The sequence below is a fragment of the Balaenoptera ricei genome, chromosome 16 (genome assembly GCF_028023285.1).
Source record: "Balaenoptera ricei isolate mBalRic1 chromosome 16, mBalRic1.hap2, whole genome shotgun sequence".
Classification (NCBI taxonomy): domain Eukaryota; kingdom Metazoa; phylum Chordata; class Mammalia; order Artiodactyla; family Balaenopteridae; genus Balaenoptera; species Balaenoptera ricei.
Window position 1 is genome coordinate 30,432,556 of NC_082654.1, and position 17,544 is coordinate 30,450,099.

At 38.5% G+C, this 17,544-nt stretch overlaps 1 protein-coding gene across 1 annotated transcript in view; it reads right to left on the minus strand.

Annotated features, from left to right (window-relative positions):
• Nucleotides 1-17,544, minus strand: part of R3HCC1L (R3H domain and coiled-coil containing 1 like) — a 92,104-nt gene that overhangs the window by 18,589 nt on the left and 55,971 nt on the right. The window contains exon 3 of the mRNA XM_059899269.1: nt 15,560-17,364. Coding sequence (XP_059755252.1) covers nt 15,560-17,350 — 1,791 coding nt within the window. The 5' untranslated portion in view covers nt 17,351-17,364. The remainder of the gene's footprint in view (nt 1-15,559; nt 17,365-17,544) is intronic.

Consider the following 17,544-nt stretch of genomic DNA (forward strand, 5'->3'; position numbering starts at 1 on the left):
TCTTTTGTTAAATTTATTTCTAACTTTTTTATGCTACTGTCACTGGAACTATTTTCTTCATTTCATTTTTGAATTTCTGGCATGGACTTTTTGAGTTACTTTGCAAAAACCAAACCAAACAAACCACTGCATGTCCATGCATTTATAAATTGGGGCTAAATTATGCATTGTGAGAGGTAAACAATGCCTAACTACAAATACCTTGGAACTATAAGAACTGATTATAACGAGGAAGAAAAAAGAGAGGCAGGATAGTCTGGCAAGGAAATTTGATTATGGCCCTTTGCTCTAATCTGGTCAGCAAATTTGAACTTGTATACTTACATCCCATTTTTGAGGTAACTATTAAGCATTTCAGCTTCTGGCACTGATTAAACGCAAAGTGTAAATAATAGCAAAACACACAATTCCTACTCTACATTTCATGGGAAAATAGATATAAAGCCTACAAGTAACATACTCCTGACTAGTTTTTCCTATAACACTCAAGACTCCACTATTATCAGGGACTCCTAACTTTTCTTAAGAGGAGAAGAACTTTGTTTCATACTCCCATGGTACTGATATTGTTAGAATCAGCTTACATGTCTACTGGCAACACATTTTTGGGGGAGGTAGGCTGATAGGTAGCAGGCCATACTATTAATGGTGTTTTCTCCTGAGAATTTCAACAAAACATTCAAGGGGGCCTTGACAGGGTAAAGGAGAAAGGAATATGTGGCACAGAAGGGGGAAATGTCTAAGAGAAGACAATATGGTATAAAGTAAGGATCAGAGCATGATTGTGAGAGGGGAGTGGGGGCGGGCAGGGTAGAAACCACTATCAGACAGGGGTTAGACACAGTAATACAGATGTATTTCAGGAAAGGCCCTAAGATTTGATGCAATGACTTTTTTGCAGTAGACCTGTACTGTCCAACACAGCAGCTGCCAGCCACATGTGGCTACTGAGTACTAGAAACATGGCTAGTCTGAATTGAGATGTGTTTTATGTATAAAATACACATCGAATTTCAAAGACTTAATACAAAAAATAAAAGATCTCACTAATAATTTCTTATATTGATTACATGTTGAAATGATATTTTGGATATACTAAAAATACGTTCTTGACTTTACCTGTTTATTTTTACTTTTTTAAATGTGGCTCATAGAAATTTTAAATTATACACCTGGCTCACATTTGTAGTTTGCATCATATTTTTACTGTAGACAACTGAAACATTTACTGTTAAGAGTCACATGTATTGAGACAATACTTGTCACAACTGTCAATGTGAAACCTTCATATTTTATGACCAACCTTCATATATTTGTCTTTCATATGGCTAATAAATGTTTGATAGAGCAACAATAGAGGGGAAAGGTTTACAATTTGATTCATTCTAATCTATTACAGTCCACGGGAAAGGAAAGTTTGCAAACAACTCAGCAAATAATTTTCAGTTATGAATCACAAATATTTTATGATTTTTACCAGTGGCCTGTCTTGCTGTTTATAAAGCATAAGTGAAATCTGAGTATTCCTTCATATGTAGAACCAGCTTCCACAAAACCATTCAACTAAATTAAATTATCTTCCCAAAGTGAGGGTTTTAAGACTCTTATAAGCCTAGTAATCTGCTTTTGAAAACAAGTCTAAAAAATAGTACTTATTCAGAGTTAGGAACACATACAGACTGAAAGTGAGGGGATGGAAAAAGATATTCCATGCAAATGGAAATCAAAAGAAAGTTGGAGTAGCAATTCTCATATCAGACAAAATAGACTTTAAAATAAAGACTATTACAGGAGACAAAGAAGGACACTACCTAATGATCAAGGGATCAATCCAAGAAGAAGATATAACAATTGTAAATATTTATGCACCCAACATAGGAGCACCTCAATACATAAGGCAAATGCTAACAGCCATAAAAGGGGAAATCGACAGTAACACAATCATAGTAGGGGACTTTAACACCCCACTTTCACCAATGGACAGATCATCCAAAATGAAAATAAAAAAGGAAACACAAGCTTTAAATGACACATTAAACAAGATGGACTTAATTGATATTTATAGGACATTCCATCCAAAAACAACAGAATACACTTTCTTCTCAAGTGCTCATGGAACATTCTTCAGGATAGATCATATCTTGGGTCACAAATCAAGCCTTGGTAAATTTAAGAAAATTGAAATTGTATCAAGTATCTTTTCAGACCACAACGCTATAAGACTAGATATCAATTACAGAAAAAAAACTATAAAAAATACAAACACATGGAGGCTAAACAATACGCTACTAAATAACCAAGAGATCACTGAAGAAATCAAAGAGGAAACCAAAAAATACCTAGAAACAAATGACAATGAAAACACGATGACCCAAAACCTATGGGATGCAGCAAAAGCAGTTCTAAGAGGGAAATTTACAGCAATACGATCCTACCTCAAGAAAGGAGAAAAATCTCAAATGAACAACCTAACCTTACACCTAAAACAATTAGAGAAAGAAGAACAAAAAACCACCCAAAGTTAGCAGAAGGAAAGAAATCATAAAGATCAGATCAGAAATAAATGAAAAAGAAATGAAGGAAACGATAGCAAAGATCAATAAAACTAAAAGCTGGTTCTTTGAGAAGATAAACAAAACTGATAAACCATTAGCCAGACTCATCAAGAAAAAAAGGGAGAAGACTCAAATTAAGAGAATTAGAATGAAAAAGGAGAAGTCACAACTGACACTGCAGAAATACAAAGGGTCATGAGAGACTACTACAAGCAATTATATGCCAATAAAATGGACAACCTGGAAGAAATGGACAAATTCTTAGAAATGCACAACTTCCGAGACTGAACCAGGAAGAAACAGAAAATATGAACAGATCAATCACAAGCACTGAAATTGAAACTGTGATTAAACATCTTCCAACAAACAAAAGCCCGGGACCAGATGGCTTCACAGGCAAATTCTATCAAACATTTAGAGAAGAGCTAACACCTATCCTTCTCAAGCTCTTCCAAAATATAGCAGAGGGAGGAACACTCCCAAACTCATTCTGCAGGGCCACCACCACCCTGATACCAAAAGCAGACAAAGATGTCACAAAAAAAGAAAACTACAGGCCAATATCACTGATGAACATAGATGCAAAAAATCCTCAACAAAATACTAGCAAACAGAATCCAGCAGCACATTAAAAGGATCATACACCACGATCAAGTGGGGTTCATCCCAGGAGTGCAAGGATTCTTCAATATATGCAAATCAATCAATGTGATACATCATATTAACAAATTGAAGGAGAAAAACCATATGATCATCTCAATAGATGCAGAAAAAGCTTTCCAAAAAATTCAACACCCATTTATGATAAAAACCCTCCAGAAAGTAGGCACAGAGGGAACTTACCTCAACATAATAAAGGCCACATATGACAAACCCAAAGCCAACATCGTTCTCAATGGAGAACAACTGAAACCATTTCCAGTAAGATTGGGAACAAGGCAAGGTTGCCCACTCTCACCACTATTATTCAACATAGTTCTGGAAGTCCTAGCCACGGCAATCAGAGAAGAAAGAGAAATAAAAGGAATCCAAATCGGAAAAGAAGAAGTAAAACTGTCACTGTTTTCAGATGACAAGATACTATACATAGAGAATTCTAAAGATGCTACCAGAAAACTACTAGAGCTAATCAATGAATTTGGTAAAGTAGCAGGATACAAAATTAATGCAGAGAAATCTCTTGCATTCCTATACACTAATGAATAGGAATAGATGAAAAATCTGAAACACTCTCATTTACCATTGCAACAAAAAGAATAAAATACCTAGGAATAAACCTACCTAAGGAGACAAAAGACCTGTATGCAGAAAACTATAAGACATTGATGAAAGAAATTAAAGATGATACCAACAGATGGAGAGATATACCATGTTCTTGGATTGGAAGAATCAACATTGTGAAAATGACTATACTACCCAAAGCAATCTACAGATTCAATGCAATCCCTATCAAACTACCAATGGCATTTTTCACAGAACTAGAACAAAAAATTTCACAATTTGTATGGAAACACAAAAGACCCCGAATAGCCAAAGCAATCTTGAGAAAGAAAAACAGAGCTGGAGGAATCAGGCTCCCTGACTTCAGACTATACTACAAAGCTACAGTAATCAATACAGTATGGTACTGGCACAAAACCAGAAATACAGATCAATGGAACAGGACAGAAAGCCCAGAGATAAACCCAGACTCATACGGTCACCTTACCTTTGATAAAGGAGGCAAGAATATACAATGGAGAAAAGAGAGTCTCTTCAATAAGTGGTGCTGGGAAAACTGGACAGCTACATGTAAAAGAATGAAATTAGAACACTACCTAAAAACATACACAAAAATAAACTCAAAATGCATTAAAGACCTAAATGTAAGGCCAGACACTATAAAACTCTTAGAGGAAAACATAGAAGACTCTATGACATAAATCACAGCAAGATCTTTTTTGACCCACCTCCTAGAGAAAGGGAAATAAAAACAAAAATAAACAAATGGGACCTAATGAAACTTAAAAGCTTTTGCATAGCAAAGGAAACCATAAACAAGATGAAAAGACAACCCTCAAAATGGGAGAAAAGGGGCTTCCCTGGTGGCGCAGTGGTTAAGAATCCACCTGCCAATGCAGGGGGCACGGGTTCAAGCCTTGGTCTGGGAAGATCCCACATGCTGCGGAGCAACTAAGCCCCTGCACCACAACAACTGAAGCCCACGCGCCTAGAGCCAGTGCTCTCAACAAGAGAAGCCACCACAATGAGAAGCCTGCACACCACAACGAAGAGTAGCCCCTGCTCGCCGCAACTAGAGAAAGCCCGCGTGCAGCAACGAAGACCCAACACAGCAATAAATAAAATAAAATAAATAAATTTATCAAAAAAAAAGAATGGGAGAAAATATTTGCAAACGAAGCAACTGACAAAGGATTAATCTCCAAAATATACAAGCAGCTCATGCAGCTCAATATCAAAAAAACAAACAACCCAATCAAATAATGGGCGGAAGACCTAAATAGACATTTCTCCAAACACACACAGGAGGAATTAGAGAAATGCACATCAAAACTACAATGAGGTATCACCTCACACCAGTGAGAATGGCCAGCGTCAAAAAATCTACAAACCATAAATGCTGGAGAGGGTGTGGAGAAAGGGAACCCTCCTGCACTGTTGGTAGGAATGTAAATTGATACAGCCACTATGGAGAACAGTATGGAGGTTCCTTTTAAAAAACTAAAAATAGAACTATCATATGACCCAGCAATCCCACTACTGGGCATATATACCCTGAGAAAACCGTAATTCAAAAAGATATGTGTACCACAACATTCATTGCAGCACTATTTACAATAGCCAGGACATGGAAGCAACCTAAGTGTCCATTGACAGATGAATGGATAGAGAAGATGTGGCACATATATACAATGGAATATTACTCAGCCATAAAAAGAAACAAAATTGAGTTATTTGTACTGAGGTGGATGGACCTAGAGACTGTCATACAGAGTGAAGTAAATCAGAAAGAGAAAAACAAATACCGTATGCTAACACATACATATGGAATCTAAAAAAAAAAACCAAAAAACAAATGGTTCTCATGAACCTAGGGGCAGGAGAGGAATAAAGATGCAGACATAGGGAATGGACTTGAGGACATGGGGAGGGGGAAGGGTAAGCTGAGATGAAGTGAGAGAGTAGCATGGACATAAATACACTACCAAATGTAAAATAGCTAGCAAGTGGGAAGCAGCCGCATAGCACAGGGAGATCAGCTCGGTGCTTTGTGACCACCTAGAGGGGTGGGATAGGGAGGGTGGGAGGGAGACGCAAGAGGGAGGGGATATGGGGATATATGTATACATATAGCTGATTCACTTTGTGATACAGCAGAAACTAACACACCATTGTAAAGCAATTATACTCCAATAAAGATGTTAAAAAAAAAATAGTACCTGACTTGCTATGACATAATTGCCTGATTCCTATTTGTAGAGGGGGACAAAAAGGGTGCAGAGAGTAGAAGGTCAACTAGGCATGGATCACTGAGCTTTTTATTTTTTGTTTGATCCTAGGTTCTTCAAGATACAAAAGGAAAAACAAAAAGTTCTGAAGTCACAAGTTACTCTCTACAAACAAAAAATAAATATATGCTACATTATTTTGGGATAAAGTTATATTTATATCTGTCAGATGGGCATGTTGGATCAGCTGTTATTGTTATCCCTATTATAAGGATGGAAAATTGCATCACAGAGAGACTAAAGGACACCCCTAAGGTTACAAATCAAATTACTGATAAAGTTTGAATCATAACTCAGGTCTCCTGACCGCTAGTCTAGTATTCCTTCCGTAACATGATGAAATGGCCTTACAGTGAACAGAATCAGAAACGGTGGCTATATCAATGTTCAGGACAACTAATTCCGTCTGATTAAGGATTTATGGATACACGCAGTTCTAGGAGGAAAGGAGGGAGGGAGGGAGGATCAATGGCAAAGCTGAAAAGAACTCAGGGGTACTGATTTCTTTCCAGTCCTATATTCGAGATACCATATAGCTTATAGATTAAACTTCCCAAAATACTGTTTTGATCATGTCATTCCTTGGATTAAAAATCTTCAATGGCTGTATTTAAAGCTCATAACCTGGACCCAACAACCTACCTGTGGTTGGCAGAATGACAGCCTCTCAAAGATGTCCATGTCCTAATTCCCTCAACTTATGAACATGATACATGGCAAAGGAGAATTAAGGTAGCAGGTGGAATTAAAGATGCTAATCAGATGACTTTAAAAGAGAGATAATGCCGGATTATCTAGGTGGGTCCAATATAATCACAAGGGTCCTTAAAAGCAGAATTGTTTCAGAGACAGAAGAGTCAGTGTGTCAGAGTGAGGCAACATGAGAAAGACTTGGCTGGCCACTGCTGGCTTTGAAAACGGAAGGGGGCCATGAGCCAAGGAATGTGGGCAGCATGTAAGAGAAGCTGAAAAAGGTAAGAAAATGGGTTCTCCCCTAGTCTTCAGAAAGGATCACAATCCTGCCAATACCCTAATTTTAGTCCAGTGAGACCCCTTTTGGACTTCTGACATCCAGAACTGTAAAAGACAATAAATTTGTGTTGTTTTAAGACAGTAGTTTGTGGTAGTTTATTACCTCATTAACAGTGTACTAAAATATATACTACCTTTCTAGCTTTATGTCATGTCATCCCTTAAAATATGCTACATTCCAACCAAAGAGTAATACTATGCCTAAACACATCTTGCTTCTTCCTGCCTATTGCTTTGATCACATTATTTTTGGTCACATGTATAATCTGATTCTTCCTCTAGACTTCTACAGCAATTACCTCATCTGCACTACTTTTACAGTACTCACTGTATAACACCCTATATTAATAAGACCTGTCTCTTCCTCCAACCTCAACCTGACCACCTAACCAACAAACATTTAATGTATGTTGAACATAACATTAGAGAAAGAACTTGAACAAAGAATTTTAATATGTAATAAAGTTATAAGAATGAAGAAGGTATTACCAGTGGGTAGAGGGGAATGAACTTTGTTTCCTTCACTGCCCAAGTAAAGAAATTATACAGAGAAAAGTACCATAGGCAGAAGTGTACAAAGGCATGCAAGGAGTGTGGTATTCATTAAAGAGTTCAGTGTGGTTACACTAAATAATGTGAGGGCTTGGGGGAGTGCTTTGGGCTTAATTGTGTCCTCTCAAAATTCATGAGTTAAAGCCATAAACCCCAGTACCTTAGAATATGACTGTATTTAGAGATAATGCCTTTAAACAGGTATTAAGTTAAAATAGGGTAGACCCTAATCTGAGTGGTATCTTTATAAAAAGAGGAAATTTGGACACAGACACAGAGGGAAGACCATGTAAAGACACAGGGAGAAGATGGCCATCTACAAACCAAGGAGAGAGACCTCAGAAGAATCTAATCCTTGCTGCCACCTTGATCTTGGACTTCTAGCCTCCAGAATTGTGAGAAAACAAATTTATGTGGTACTTTGCCATAGTCAGTCTAGGGTACTATGCTCTGGCAGCCTTAGCAAACTAATACAGGGAGTAAGGCTGGAAAGAAAGGCTGGCGTTTCAGTCTCCTCATCAATATTCTGATTCTATAATTCAACTACAAGGGACATGTCATATTTATCCCTATATTGCCCCCCTGCACACACTATCTTGCACAAACTAGGCATTCAAAAAATACTTGTGGAATGAATAAAATGCACAGGCCCCAAGTTAATTACTTTGTCCAAATGCATGCTTATCAAGACTGATTCTACATAGAGCCTCCATCAATAAGAATTTGATTTATGCAACATATATTTTTTAAATGATTCTGGATGGCATTCTGAAATTTGGGGGGAAAAATGACACTTTTTAAATTTCCCTTTGCCAATAAACTTTAATTGTTCTGGTTATATAAATCATGCAGAAAATCCAATTTAATAAATTATAAAAGGAAAACAACAACAACAAAAACAAAATTTCAAAATAGATCATCTAAACTTCTGATAGTGACAAATTCAGGACCTAAACCTGGGAACATTCCATATTTTTTACAAGCTCTCACAGCCTGGAATGCCTTGTCTGCTCCTGATCCTTCTCTTTTAAGACCCAGCTTCAATCTTTATCACCTCTTGAAGCGTTCCCTATTGACTCCATTTTGATGGTTTCTCCATTCCCTATACTACCATATCATAACCCTTGGCAGTTGGATATATACCGTATTTCATCAATTCTAAGATGCACATTTTAACATCTCCAACATCAGTATGCATCTTAATCATGCATATTGTCACTGCTTGTCTGCATATGAATGAGCACCACAAGCACCAGTACTAAAATTTGCAGAAAGGGTGGTCAGCAGGGTGGAAGAAAATCTGAATATAAGAATAGTCCTATATAAGTGCAAAGATGGCTTAAGAATCGAGCAACAATGATTTTTGCTTCTTTTATGTATTCTTTTAAGAAATGCTGTATCATCAAAGTTCTTGATGGCACAGAAGATGGTAACAGGATGGAACGACATCAGTATCAATGACTGAGTCAAAAAATTATTAGGGGGCTTCCCTGGTGGCGCAGTGGTTGGGAGTCTGCCTGCCGGTGCAGGGGGCGCGGGTTCGGGCCCTGGTCTGGGAGGATCCCGCGTGCCGCGGAGCGGCTGGGCCCGTGGGCCACGGTTGCTGGGCCTGCGCGTCTGGAGCCTGTGCTCCGCGACGGGTGAGGCTGCGGTGGTGGGAGGCCCGCGCACCGCGGTGGGGAGTGGCCCCTGCTTGCCGCGGCTGGGGGGGCCCTCGCGCAGAAGCAAGGACCCAACACAGCCATAAATAAAAAAAAAAAAAAAAAAAAAATTATTAGGACTTCCCTGGTGTTCCAGTGGTAAAGAATCCACCTTCCAATGCAGGGGACACGGATTCGATCCCTGGTCGGGGAACTAGGTTCCCACCTGCCATGGGGCAGCTAAGCCCGCGCGCCACAACTACTGAGCTCGCGTGCCTCAACTAGAGAGCCCAGGTGCCACAAACTACAGAGCCCATGTGCCCTGGAGCCTGCGCGCCACACGTAGAGAAGAGAAAACCTGCACATCACAACTAAAGAGTAGCCTGTGCTCCACAATGAAAGATCCCACATGCCTCAAATGGAGATCCCACGTGCTGCAACTAACACCCGATGCAGCCAAAAAAACAAATAAATAAAATTAAATTTAAAAAAAAAGAAAAAAAAGGAACACTTGGGTTCTAATTCAAAAAGAAAAAAAGAAATCATTAGAAAGAGTTGGACTATAAACACAAAGTTTTAGGAAACGAGAACCAATTTCTTTCACATTTTCTTTATGTAAGAAATGATATGTGATAAAAAATTTATGTCTAATTAAGAGCTCTTTCAGTATGTATAAAATAAAAATTCTAAAGGGTAAGCATTGTGTAAAAGTTTAATTTCTTTCTTAGTGATACATAAAATAATGATATATTTCACAATCAACAGCATTTTCAATTCAGTGAGGTAGAATACTTCTTTATTTTTTTCTAGACATTTCTGAGAATAAGTTTCATCAGCTCCACAAGACTATAAACTCCTTAAACATTCTTATCCTTCTCTTTTATCCCTCATATCACCAATATCAGAGCTGGACACAGTATAGCTGTACAATGTCTGTTGATTGGCTGAGAGCTTTAGGTAGAGGCAAAGGCTTACTGTCATGGAAAGAGCCCAGGGTTAGAAACCTAGAATCCCAGGAGACTGGGATTCTAGTGCCAACTCTGGCACTAACCTTAGCTAGGTCAGTAACAACCTTTCTGGGCCTTATTTGCCTTATCTATAAAGCAAGAGGTAAACATAAAACATTATGTTACAGGTCCCTTTCAATGCTAACATTCCACTTTTTTAAAAAAGACGTACAGTTTTCTCTCTTAGGTTAAAGTTCCAGGTCCTAGTCCTTATTGTTCAAGGCCTATGTTATAATCCTGCCTCTGATCTTGGAAGGCAGGAATAAGAATACTTCCGTAGGTACTTTTAATTAAACGTAATAAACCACTTTAAACTATAGTTGTGGCTATAACAAATTTAAATATTGGGGATATCAGGAGGTTACAGGGACATGGACAACAGAGACTTGACCAGGAGTTAATGGTATAACATTACTGCGGTTGCTTCAAATATCACCATGTCTATTTACATAATTACTTACAGAATTAACCCATATAGCTAATTCTCAATTTTGTAGGTTAGGTTATTCAAACCTTTTGTTTCTATTTTCTCTTCCACTGTTATCCTGTAGCTACTTAACTGCTTACTAACTCAGTTTCTACTCTTCAGTAGATACTGAAGAAAATAAATTTTTCATGTTTGTCCATGGTAATGTGAATAAATCAAAAGCTAGAATTAAAATGTTTTACCCATTTAACTTCCTATCTTTGGCAAATAGGGAAATAACACTATTTTTTTTTAAAGTATTTCAAACCTTTTCAAATTTTTCATGACCTAAGTTCAAACACATCCAAAAAGAGTTCCCTTAAAAGATAATAAAACTACAGTGTATAATATACAGCATAAGTTATGGCTTCCATCCCTTTTCTATACTGCTTTGGGCATAAATCCTTTATAACAGCAGAAGGATAAATTCAGACTTTTAAACTCTAACTTTTTTTTAAATTAATTTTTATTGGAGTATAGTTGCTTTACATAACATTTTATATATTAAATATAAGCGTAGATAATGTCTTCAGTGGTGTTCCCTATCTGCAAATGAAATTATCTAATATATCTAGGCTATGCCTCCACTGACCTTATCAAGAAACCAAGGCCAGAAATGCAAACTTTGACTTCATAAAATTTATTAACACAGAATGAGTAGAATGCCATTCAAGGTGCCATCTAAAGATTTCTCTAGGGACTTCCCTGGTGGTCCAGTGGTAAAGAATCTGCCTTATAATGCAGGTTCAATGCGGATTCAATCCCTGGTCAGGGAACTAAGATCCCACATGCTGCCGGGCAACTAAGCCCGCGTGCCACAACTACTAAGCCCGCGTGCCACAACTACTGAGCTCATGCGCCTCAACTAGAGCCCACATGCCGCAAAGTTCACAGCCCACTCGCTCTGGAATCTGCGTGCCACAAACTACAGAGCACATGCACCCTGGAGCCTGCGTGCCACAACTAGAGAAGAGAAAACCCACATGCCACAACTAGAGAGAAGCCCACGCCCTGCAACAAAGAGCCCACGCACCACAAGGAAAGATCCCGCATGCCTCAGTGAATATCTCATGTGCTGTAACTAAGACCTGATGCAGCCAAAAATAAATTAAATAAATAAATAATAAATAAATCTTTAAAAAAGATTTCTCTAGAATAGGTATCAGCAACATCTCAATATCACTGATTATCATCAGTGAGAGAAATCCATGGCCATAGCTTTGGATTAAGGCATAGTAAAAGAGAAGAAAGGGCAAAAGTGAATACGAATGCAGAAAAGGAAAACAAAAGGAAATAAGAAAAAAGAAAGCTACAATAATGAAGCATGTCAGATGATCACTTACTGACCCCAGTGCCAGAGGACACATTTGAGAGCTCTAGTTTCCTCTAATGAATAGTAACGTATGGTACATGAATATATGGGCAGGGACCAAGTGAATATCCTGAACCAACTTGGACCTGGCTCCTATTTAGACAGTACAGAAAGGTTAATATGGCAAACTGATGCTGGCATTCTTGGGAAGATGCTATCCAGACTGAACAGTGAAAACACTGTAGTCGATTAAATTTTAGTCAAGGGGAAGACTGAGAAAGCCGGGGAGACATATCTGGATTTCCTCATCTTCCCAGCATGACTGGGAAGACTAGATGGAAAGATACCACTGATGAAGTGTGAACATGAGTAGGCACACACAGAAGGAAGATGGTTTGGGAATGAATGGTATTCCTTTTTCTCTTTTCCATGGTCATACATTGTTAGCAACCTTCTATAACAAAAGGAAACTCCTACCTAAATATTTACCGCTACCTAAAAACACACATCAGGACCAGAAATGGCCAATGAAGGGACCAGATGTCAGTGTCTATCAACATCAATGTTATGCTGCTGGTATCTTACTAACCCTCCTACCAATAGGTTTGCTGATCAGTACAGGAGGCATCAGAGGAAGTTTTATCTAGACAACAATAATTCCTGTGTGCTGGTACCAAGATCTCAAAGGGTTAAAAGAAGTCATGCCAACATCCTTTTCTTTATCAATTATCAACTTCAATTTCTGGGCATCCCATACCACGGTTTTAGGAGATGTGTAATCTTTGGAGACTCATCAAGAGTTGCAGTTCTGGGAGCTCAACAATGACCTAACCCCTTCAGGCAGTTTTAGAAGTTCAAATGTCATAGAAAACTGCTTCACATGCCAATGGCTACCACACCCTGCTCTAGAGCATACTTCCTTGCCTATTAGAAGTACTAGGTATACCTCTATGGCTAGCCATTGTCAACAAAGAAATAGGCCAGCTGGGAAAAGAGCCAAAAATCTTTGGTTGGAAAGTTTTCAAGGTAGGCAGACACTCTGGTTTAGCCTTTAATAACGTACATTTGGAACAGTATAAATAATAAATTAGGAGTAATAGTCACCAAAGGGCTATTAATGTTCTTGGATTTGTGACATCTTTTAATAACATTATTATTATTACATCTTCTAAAACCCAGAGCACAGGAGGCAATAGCTTGGAGTTGGATCCACTACTTGCATTCTCAATCCAACTTCTTTCTTGCTCTCATCTATCTTCATGCCTCAACACAGACCCCAATCCCTACCAAACACCTCAGAAGATATCCAAATGCAATACCCAGGCACTGGCTGTCTTCAGCTTAAAACACTACCTGCTCCGTTTTCCTGCCATTCCCAGCTTTAGGTCAGGCTAGCGTCCTCTTTGGCTATATTACTATGCTCCTCAAAAGACTCAGTTGCCTAAATTCTTTTGCACCTAAACAGTGTTAAGAGCTGAACAACAGAGTTGCACACCTAAACCTCCCTCCCGCCAATACAGAAGCCATATCCCTAAGCTACCACACAGAATCCAAGTTCCAGCAGCAATGATGTTTTGAAAGTTCCTGGAGGCTAACCTAAAAAGGCAGAAAGCAACTCTACCCTACTGCCTACATCCATTCAGTAAATATTTACTAGGTCTACCATGTACAAAAGGCCCTGTGTCCCATGCCCTTCTTTTGTAGGAAGCTGTTTCTTCTCTCCCATGTACACCTGTGCTCTCCTACCCACCTTAAGCAGTCCCTTTGCCAACTCCTAAGAACACTGCTTCCTTCCCCAAACTAAGGCCTTCTCCCAATGCTCGGATCCTTAATAACTTCTCTATATTCACCTAACTTACCATATTATTAGTACATCTTAGCCTGATTTGGGTCTAAAACCTCTGCTGAACAGTGTTTTGCTTTCTAATTATGAGCTGACAGCCACTTCTGGTTACCACACTCACATCTTGATATAAGTTTGTATGTTGTCTTTCAGCAGTGATTCTCACTTTATGTGCATCAGAATCACTTGAAAGTCTCGTAAACGTAAAGACAGCTTGGCTGAAGAGTCTGCATTTCCAACAAGTCCCCAGGTGCTGCTTACGCTGCTGGTCCAGGGACCATACTTTGGGGAACTATCACCTTTGAGAATCTGATAAAAGTTATGAAAGACTGCACTTACATATAAAAGTGTGCATGCAATTTCAAAGGATTCATGAATGTTAATTTGTAGGTGCCTTCTGCTCTATATTCTTTTAAGAAATGTTTAAGACCTGCTGTCTCCTGACTTGACCATAGGAAGTACTAACTGTGGTACAAATGAGCATGCAAACACCTCCTAAGAATAAGGAGGAAGTGCTTGGTACTGGAAAGTCAATTCTGTCCAATGGGCTGCCCTCTTCAGTCTCACATGTCTCTTTTATACATGCTTGTGAACATTTTTCCGTACTTCTGGTTCAACTCTCAGAATCAAAAGACTCATCACTTAGTATTTAAAAGGCTCTATGGAGTCACTCAAACAAAACTATTTTATAGGGGAGGAAGTGGTCTGGTAGAAAGAACATAAATACTGGATTAAGACAGAAGTAGATTGAAATCCTGATTCTGCTTTTCTTAAAGATACAACCATTAACCTTCAATTTCTCCATTTACAAAACTGGAGATTTTATAGGGAAAATCATTTTTTCCCCTTCTGGGCAAAGGTATAAGGAATAAAAGGGGGAATGATTCTACTATTCAAAACCAATGATTCTTATTTATGGTAAGGAATTTAAATGCTGGAGGAGGGAATGTCTAAACTAAGAAAATGAAAAAATTGAACTAAATAATTTCTAAGATGCCTTCAAATCCAATATTTTGTATTTATGAACTCTAACTAGCCAGCATATTCAACAATCATTTACTCTTCAACTCAGCACAAACTCCTTAAAAAAACAATCATACCTTCTTTTATTATACCCTTCCCTTCCCTCTATAGTGTCTAACATCATTCTAACATCTGCTGGAAAAATAAAATAAATATGAATAATAAATTATTCTTCTCCCCTCAAATAGGCCAGTGTAAAATACATCTTGTCAACACAGAAAAGCCCTTTGGAAGAAGTTTCCCTCTGTATTTTCTCAACAGTTAGCCAGAATCCATTAAATTCATCTTTAACCTATTCAGTAAGATCTCTCAGGATTTGGCTATAATAGATATAGTTCAACACTGTATGCTTTGTTTCTTAAAGATCTAGCAGATATTCTTTTCTCAATCTACAATCCTATTACTGGGTTGGCCAAAAAGTTCGTTCAGGTTTTTCCGTGAGATGTTATGGAAAGACCCGAACGAACTTTTTGGCCAACCCAACAGTTCGTTGCAGAACTGTTACATTGGATGTAATGTGTGTGAATGTACAAATATGTCTATCAAAATTACCCCCAAAATCCTAGGTCCTATGAATTGATGAACTACCTAAGAGCCAAGCAATTTCCACTAAAACATACCTCTTGTAGAAGATGTGGGTCCAGGCAGTCACCATCATCATTAAACATAGACTCCCAGCTCTCCTCAGTAGCAGCACTTGCTTCTGTGTGAGACACATCAGTTGCTTTCAATTCCATGGATGTTTCCACAGATACTGATTCTATATCAGGAAAGGTTACACCAAATTCTATAGTCTCTGAACCATCTTCTTTTATTTTGAACTCTTCAGCAGTTTTAAGTTCATGCAATGCCTCTGTTATATCACCAGTACAATCTTGATCACTGCCCAAGGCACCGTCTGAAAATACTTTTGTCCCATTTAACATACTGAGTTCAGAGTCCAAAAAAGTGTTACAATTACTACCAGCAATCTTCTTTATAGGTAAGGAGGAAGCACAATCTGACAAGCTCTCTATCAACTTTCCTGTTGACTCTGTGAAACTAGATGAAATACTCTCAGCATAAATATCTGAGCAAGCAGTCAGGTTGCTGAAATGTTCAGTGTCATTCCCCCTTTTAGCTACATGAAGAGGGGCTGTATCTGCAGTCATTTCTAAATAGTCTGAGAAACTACTTGTGTTGCTACAGGCCTCATGAGCTACTCTAACAGCAACTACAGTTATCTGATCAGATATGGTATCTGTAATGTCCATCATACATGTCTTATTGGTAATGTCACCTACACTCTTAGACCCATTATTTGTATATGTTTCATGAGCAAGGACAGCCGTATCAGAAGAGTCACGCTTTACACATAACTCATCAGCAGTGCTGTCATTCTCCTCACACTCTCTAATCATTGTTGGATCAAAAACGTCATTTGTGCTCTCTAATTTGCTGACTATAGTCATCTGATGAGAGATGTGACCCATAGTCTCAGGAATGGAATCTACACCTTTCTGACCCAAGATGAAATCTGTACTGTTCGCTGTATCACCAACATTCTCAGCATCCAAGTCTATGCAAGTCTGATCAATGATACCAACTGGACTTCCAGGAACAGAATCAGTGGTGATGCCTCCGTTGCTGCGCTTCAGCATTCCACCCGATGTCTGCTTGCCTTGTTGTACGATTCCAGAATCAGAGCTTGGTTTTACTGGTGCAATCATACTCTCAGGTTTCACCACAGAACTAAAATCTCCAGGAAATTGGGATAGTATGTCTGCAACCCTGGCATCAGTTTCCATTCTGCTTTCCAAATTTCTATCTTCAAATGTTTCCCCATTTAGTTCATGCCTATTGAAATCACAGAACTCCACATTTTGGAATGGTTTGTTTGGAACCTGAGCCTTACTGATTTCTGAACAAGACTGAGATTGAAGCAACCCATCCTGTTCTGTCACATCTCTGGTTTCAACCTCCAAACACTCTATCTTCTTTGGTTTAAAATGTCTTTGTAAAGGTAGGACAGGTATAATCCCAGGATTTGGGACTCTTTGCTGATGTCCTTGGGATAATACTTTTTTGGATTCTGTGGTTGCCCTCTTAGTACAAACATTATCTTTATTTCTTTCTTGAAGCCACGCATCTTTATTAAATTTTGTTGAAGCTTTCTTTCCTTCCCTACGATTGTGCTCCTTTTTATCAGGATTAATACTTAGTCTTTGTGCCTCAGGCTTCTCTCTAATGATCTCCTTTTGAGAGAAAGAATCTTCCTTCTGTTCTTCTTTCACCATGGAGTTAGGTGGACCACAGCTTTTTCCCTCATCACCTGATTTGTGCACTACTATACCCCTTCGAGCTTTGGGTACATAAAGCGCCATGTCAGGCCTCCTGACTCGAACTCTGCATCTCTCTGCTTCTTGCTGCATGGCACCACCTCAATCTGCAAGAAAAAAGAGAGAATGATTCAATTACCAAAACCTAATTACAATGTATTGAGCCAAGAGATTTTTAAAGACTAGGTAGAGGGCCTACTAATCCATCCTATAGAAACCCTCAAGTTAAAAAAAAAGTAAAACCTGCCATAAAATAATTAATGCAATCAGGTAAGCAACTAAAGAGA